Below are 7,879 nucleotides of genomic sequence, written 5' to 3'. Positions count from 1 at the left end.
ATTCTGTAAATAATGAAGTCATGGATCTACAAACTGATCTGGTGAATAAATAGTTTAGTTGGTGAATGGACTAAGTTGATGTTGAGCACAAAGCTACACACCACTGGTATCAAAACACAATTTTCTGTATTGTAAGCATACAAATTTACCGTTGATCCACTTGGCTATTGTATCGTAAGATCACGGTTTATTATGTTACAATACATCGTCCTCGCAAAGAACGATCAAGTTCATACTGCGTTGTTTACCTCTCTGTGACACGTTGGTTGTAGTTTATACTCCTCTTTCTTCCTCTGTCGTCAATACCAATCTCTCTAGTAACCTACTGAATTATAAGGATGTTATCAAATAAGGTGAATAAGGAAGAGGTGACACATTGTAAACTTAGATATGGTGACACATGGCAAACATTGATCTGATGTCACATTACAAACTTTGATCTGGTGACACATTATAAACGATTTTTAATTATATTTCAATTTTAATGTTAAAGTTACTTAGCTTTATAACAGGAGTAATGAAAAACAACTAATCAAGATATCTAAGTTCACACAATCTTGGGTATTGTGTTCTGATGTATGATCTGTACTTGAAAGTAATTAGATTCTGCAATAAGGAAGCAATGAAAATTTTCTTTAAGGACTTCACTCGGTCGAAAAAAATACATCGAAGAGTTTGATCTGAAATCTTAAAAAATCCAAATCTTATTAGCTTCGAGAACGTCCGAAGTAAAACTTGAATCTCGCACTGTAAGTCTTCAGTTCAATTAGATTTATAAAAACTAAGTCTATAACAACACAAGGAATTGTAATAGCAGTCGTTATTAATCAAAGTTACAAAATTTTTCATTACCCAACTCAGGCAAACGTAATAGTTATCGTTTCTAATTAAAATTACAAAATGTGAGTCGCATTAAACTTACAAAACTATCCTAATTGTTATTTTAGATTGAAACTACGAAACCTGAGACAATACCAAACTAAGACAAACGTAATAATTATCGATTTTAATTAGAATTATAAACTCTGAGTCCATACGATCAGAAAAAATGTAATAAATGTAGTTTTAAATTAAAGGTTTCAAAAATTTATTCAATGGCAAATTCAAACATGTGATAATTGCCATCTTAAATTATGAACAGTTTATTTTCTTTTATAATACTTTTGAAACCAGTTACAAGGAACCAATCTATAAACAAACGTAATCCGTCTAGACTTTGAGTTAGGCCCGGCACGACCAAGCGTGTTAATGCGTGCGACTCGTAATCTGAGGGTCGCGGGTTCGCATCCCCGTCGCGCCAAACATGCTAGCCATCCCAGCTGTGGGGGCGTTATAATGTACGATCAATCCCACTATTCGTTGGTAAAAGAGTAGTTCAAGAGTTGGCGGTGGGTGGTGATGACTAGCTGCCTTCCCTCTAGTTTTACACTGTTAAATTAGGGACGGCTAGCACAGATAGCCCTCGAGTATCTTTGTGCGAAAATTCAAAACAAACAAACAAAAAATTTGAGTTTAGGACAGGAGTCATACAGTTTGGCTCGGATGTTTTCGGTTCTGCAGTCGAGACTGTTGTCTTACTAAAGGTGACATTTAAGAACAAACCTATACACAAAATATATAGCAAGAGTAAATTTATGTGATAATATCACTGCTAAAAACTGTACATGAAAATCTGAAACATTCCTGTCATGTTACATGTATATCATAGATTTGCATGAAAATGTTTAGAAGATAATTCATTATCTGTCAGTAAAAATATTTGGAAGACATTACAGTATCTATTAGTAGAAATATTCCATACTGTGATACCTACTGCTAAAAGTACAGCAATATATCGAATGTACAAATCTGCGTGTGGAATCAATCAAATCGAAACTTGATTATCTACACTGTGTCAAATGGTAACTAAATCTTTATGCGGAATAAAGCTTAAGTTATGGAGTCAGAATTAGTTGAACAAATATGTTCACCCTTTTTTGACTAGTGACTTTTAAAAAATATTACTTTGAATGAAACTTAATTTTGTTTTGGTTGATCTCTAAATACAACAATCGAGTTGTAGAAAATATTACCCTCTCAAGGCTTATAGCTACTTATGCCACGTGCAGAGCGCGCCAGCATCCAAATTATTGATCCTTTGTAAAAGTATCGTCACACTCCATCCAACCAGAATCTGGTGTCGTGAGCGCAAGACGAACACGCGCAGCACTTGGATCCTGTTTAAGATTACTAAAACAGAAAATCTGGGAGCAGCAGTTTCTGTCTTGTACAGAACTCGTAATTCCAGAGACAATAGGTGTTTATTTGAGAAAAAGGCCCAGGCTTTGCCATTTTGGTTATATGTTTGACTTTGCTTACAGGGCTGAGAATATTTTAATATTAACATAAATAACCTGAGGGCAAATTATAATATTTTATAATAAATATTAATTATCAGCGTTAACTAGTACGTTTCTAGACAAAACATCTTCATTTTGGCGAGAAACCCTTTCTGAATTTTTCTTAAATATCATTTCCCTGTTTCGTTGAGTTGATAATGACGAAGATCGGAGTTCTCTTGACGACAAGTGCTAGAAGCATCTTGCTTTTTTCTGTCATTACTTTATTTGTAAACAAGCATGGAACTGTCGCTTTTATTATTGAGAGAGATAACATCCTTATTGATTCCGTGGATGAAAATGACACGACACTTTCCAATAGTTCATTAGGAGTCTATACTGTTGTTAACTCCAAGAGTGTTTCTGAAGGACTCCTCGCTTCTCGCCCAACGGCTGAGTCAGCAGACGAAAACACAGCTCAACCCCCTGATATGTTGAAAAGCAGAACTGCGCTAGCCTTTACTGACTTGAAAGGCCGAGACCCTCCCTCTGATACATCGGAATATGAGAAGAAGAAACAACATTCTGAAAATCAAGCAAGGAATGCCACTCCAGGAAATGACATGATGACCCAAAGAAGTAGAACGTTGGAGAAAAATTTCCATAACATTATGACCAAACAAGCTATATTTCCAAACATTCGAAAAAGGATGCCATCTCAGCCAGCCTTTGGCCAATGTCCAGTAGAAAATCCCAAGCTTCAGATATGGAGGAAGAGTCCAAGTGATCTTAAGGTCTTACTGACTACTGAACACGTAAGTGACTAAAACAAATTGAATAATATTTATTGTATATAAAAAGTATACTGTAAATACGACTGGTCTCACAAGATTGTATCTGGAGCCAGTTGTTCTTGTATTAAGATTTTGATTACACCAAATCTACTCCAGACGGAATCATAAAGTAACCTAGAGAATAAGCTATACTTAATTCCTATTACACTTCACTATATATACACCTCGCTCTCCTAATTTCTATTTTTATCCACCTGATTATTTTATTAATTAGTTATTCATTATACGAGACTGGCGAACGAAGGCTGACCCTGGTAGATGGTGTATCTCCACCGCAATGTGGGTCCTATATAATGATCTACACTTTCTAAAGTATTTCAGTAGAGTGTTTGAAACTATTTTCATTGTGACAAGTATATCTACTTAAAATTCCAAGAAGATAAAACTCTATACCCTAGCTCTTTCGGAAAGAAAATGGGTAATGAAAAATGGAGCGTTTTTTTTACCTCAGAAGTAAAAATTAACTGAATTAGTCTAAACCATAAGTCCAAAATTGCTTGGGCTAGGGCTTTACCTTTTATCATTATGTCATTTTTTATTATTCTGCATGACGTTTAAAGTTATAATATAATTTAAGATTCAAAAATTACACCAAAAGCAGATACAAGTAAAAAACATGGATTGGACAATATTAGTTTACAAGTGCACAGCTTACGACAGTTTAACCTGTAGGCATATGGCTCATTATTACAAGAAGTAATTTTGCGTTACATCACTTTCGAATAAGTAAAACAGTTAGTAAGTTAAAATTAAACAAAAATAAATTTCGATATCTAATAAAAAGTAAGTTTTACACCAGTGAAATTTTTCTAAAATCAAAATTTATCATATTGTAAAAAAAGAAAAATGAAAGAGTATAGAAATGAAACCAAAACTTTTCCTAAAGGCTCTTTGTAGGAAACAAGAAAAAAAATTAACTTCTTTTATGATTTATCTGAACCAGCTTTCTGTTTTTCAAAATTCAAACCCTTTCAACTGAATGTTAAAGTGTTGGTACTGAACCAAATAAATGCTTTAAAAAAAACAAAATACCAACTGGAGATAAGTTCAACATCATATGTGTGTCCAAAAAAAATATCCTTACAACATACTTTTATATCAAATAACATCATCTGCAGGTCAGTAATGGAAAATAAACAAATGACCCAAATCAGGCTGGATAGAAATAATATAAGGCTATACTAGGTTTATTTTGATTTAATTTCAAAATAAACCATGTCTAGTCTTACCATGGACAAAAGGAAGTAGATATTGTATTTGTGGAAAACTAAGTTTCTAAGATTATTTGCCGCTGTCTTTCGCTCTGAACTACAGACCAGGGAAGGCAGCCAATCAGCAGCATCCTACCACCCACCATTCACGCTAAGGTACTGATTGTCACTCTTGTAACGCACCTATTCCTTAAAGTGCAGGAATATTTTGTGGTATTGCATGGATTTGAGCCCGTTTCACTAAATCCGTAACGCAAAACTCTATCACAGGGCTAACACTGCTCCACAATAATTCGGAATTGTTTTGACAGGAGGGGGTGGCAACAATCTCATATTAGCTAGTAGAATTTGTTTATTCATTGAAGAAAAATTAAAAGTATTACAAAAGAGTAAAGGGGCAAACACAACCAGAAGAATAATTTGTGTTGGCTCGACAAGTTACAGCCTTAAAAAATTTATTCTGTTTGGGGTTGTAACTAGTTTAATAAATCAAACATAAAACTATGTGCATTTTTAATAAAAACTAATTTTGTATAGTATTTTTCATAAGATTTTCTTATCTGCCATCTGAACATTTATGTTAATAAGTTCTTAATTCACAGTGTGTAATTTCGTAGAAGACATATTGTTCTGAAGATATGATTTCTCAGTGTGTAATTTCACATAAAATATATTATTCCACGTTATAAATTCCTGATTATAGTCCAAGCGTAAGTTTCTTCAGAAATATTTTAATATTTTTGTCGGAACATTAGGCTTAGTTTAGTTTACACTAAAAGGCCTTGAGATGTGCTTTACAAACCCCATTTCGTGCACAAGTATGTATAATACCTGATGTGAAAAAAACTGTAAAATTCTGATGATGTTTATGTTGTTTGTTTGGAGTGCAAAACTACACCATGGGTTATATGCGCTCCTCTCATATTGTCAAATCGAACTCTTTATTTTAGTGTGTAAGTTCGTAAACCTACCGATGATGTTACGGGTCAGTTAGATAGGTGGCATATCTTAGTTTAAAGCTAGATTTTATTTTAGTTGTATTTATTTCCGTCTTAACACAGTATTTTTAATATAGCGCTAGAAGAAAGAACTGGCCAGAATTTAGATATATAACAAATTTATTTAGTTATTTTTTATCCTTTTTAATAAACACCCACTTTATTAGCGAGTGAACGTTACATAAGAGCTTTTTTCTAAATAACTGAAAAATAGTGTAGGTTCGAACCCATGCATCCATTAACTCAGGTTTTACTTCACCATCATAGAGTTTTAACTTTATAGAACGGTTAAACATTTCTTTAACTTATGTAATATTTATTTGATTTTAGTAGCGTATTGGCATACATTCATTACAAAGACTAGTTCTTTAAAGTATTCATAGCACTAACAGAAAGCAAAAGATTTTTGAGAAAGTTTCTTCATACCTCTGACTATTACTTTGACTTTAACAGTGTTCATCCGAAACATTTTAGTTGCAGTATCTTTCAGGTGGATATTATAACGGCTTCAGATTAAGAAATAAAACTATTGAAATGTGAAATAAAGGCTTCGGGTGAAAACACAACATTTGACCCATGCTCAGTTTTTGTTATTTTCGGTATGTTTTTACGTTTCCGCTAAGTGGACATTTTGTGTCATTTTGGTAGAACAGACAGCGTTTTATAAAAGTAATAATTTCATGCTATCATTTCATTCTTTTATGATCTTTCCTCTGATGGCTCAGTGTTAAGTTTGAGTACTTACAAAATTAAAATTTGAGATCTGAAGAGAAAATAATATGTTTTACAGCTTTGCGATTCGATAGTCCTATATATATATATACATATTGATAAGATTTACCTGTAGCTACGAATAAGAAAACACTGGAATACCAGACTTTTTTACCCCTTTCTATTATTAACACTCCTACGAAAAGTGGGGCCTAATAGGCCCCAAAGTAACTTGAAGGGTTATTAATATTAGGCTAATAATTTTGTATTTAAATGAAATTGCCATTTAAATCCATTGATGAATGGATTAACGAGATTCCCACTGTCCCTATCTACTATCTAGCGAAACCACAGCCAGGGGAATGGGCTTGGAGAAATCAGGACTAGAAACGTCTTTTCGTAGGAGTGTTAATTTCTTTTATCGGTTTCATGACTTTGTATGTTTTTCCTTTTCTGAAATGTAATGTAAAACATAAAAAAATATTTTTCAAAAGGTTTTTTTTTTCTAGTCACTTTAAATAGTTATTAGTGAGAGGGCAGGAATAACTAGTTATGTAAAACCAGGAAGAATTATGAAACCACGAAAACTGTTGCTAAAACTAACAGAAAAGAAAGCGTAAGTAATAGTATAAAATTATAGGATAATTAAATTGCATTTCTATAATAATAATAAGATAAATAATAATTATAATATTTTAATTAAAAAGAAAAATATATTGACTAATTTTATTAATTTAATCAACATCTCTAATATCTTTAATCTTTATATGGAGTGTATTACGTGTTTGTACATTTGGAAAATATATTTATTTAATTTAGATTATTTATGTTTAATTGTAAACTGGTATTTATATGTTTTTTGTTATAGATTTTCAGTAAAAATATTTCCTGAAGAATGACTTTTAAAGTCACGAAACCACTGGAAGAAATTAATAAAAGATGAAATAAAAGTCTGATAGTCCAAAGTGTTCTTATATGTATACCTATTATGATTTACGATAAATTTAAAACATTTATTCAACGTTTACTGAATACACTACTTAACAATGAAGTGACTTCAAAGAAACGTAACTATAAATTAATAATAAATATTTTTTACTGTCAACTGCGTAATTCGGTTTGCTGTTATAAAACCTTGGAAAGAGAAAAAATAATACGACATACTTATTACTTCAGAACTGTGCTAGTTAAGTATAAACAAGATATAATGTTGGCTAATTGTATAGGAAATTGTATGTTTTAGGCCAGTAGTGCACAAACTTTTTGAGTCAGGGGCCCCAAACAGACTTCTCGTAACCGTTGGGGGCCACAAAAAAGTGAAGATTAAAGTCGTACCACAGTTGTTTCACACAAGATGGACATCACATTTAAGAACACACAAATAACGATTACATCAAAGAGTTTGCACATTATTCTAAGAGATGTTATGATACGTCAACTGTCACAAAGTCAGTGCGATGTATGGTGCTGCATGTCATCTACGAGCTTAGAAATGTCCGGCTTGATGTTTGACGTTGAAAGACGCAAGACTGCTTCCAGATGATCATCAGTCAGCTGATTGCGAGTGTTGGTTTTGTTCAGTTTTATATGCGAGAAAGCCTGTTCGCAGCAGTACGTGCTGCTAAACATGCTGGTGTGGACAAGTGCGTTCTCTTTCAGATTAGCAAATGTATCATGCAACGTTTTGTAGACGTCAAGCAAACTGTTTTCTCGGTAAATAGCATGCAGCTCATCAGATGCCTGGAGATCAGTAAGTTTGAGCTGATATTCTGCTGACAAGTCATCCA

The 7,879-nt window shown here is 33.0% G+C and overlaps 1 protein-coding gene across 2 annotated transcripts in view; it reads left to right on the top strand.

Annotated features, from left to right (window-relative positions):
* The first annotated feature begins 2,184 nt into the window (after positions 1-2,184).
* The window catches only part of LOC143253379 (protein eyes shut homolog), an 89,850-nt gene continuing 84,155 nt past the window's right edge, over positions 2,185-7,879 (top strand). For both annotated transcript variants that reach the window (XM_076507150.1, XM_076507149.1), the window contains exon 1: positions 2,185-3,133. In XM_076507150.1, coding sequence (XP_076363265.1) covers positions 2,537-3,133 — 597 coding nt within the window. In that variant the 5' untranslated portion in view covers positions 2,185-2,536. The remainder of the gene's footprint in view (positions 3,134-7,879) is intronic.

Source organism: Tachypleus tridentatus, chromosome 6 (assembly GCF_004210375.1).
Source record: "Tachypleus tridentatus isolate NWPU-2018 chromosome 6, ASM421037v1, whole genome shotgun sequence".
Classification (NCBI taxonomy): domain Eukaryota; kingdom Metazoa; phylum Arthropoda; class Merostomata; order Xiphosura; family Limulidae; genus Tachypleus; species Tachypleus tridentatus.
This window is presented reverse-complemented; position numbering and strand designations above follow the sequence as displayed.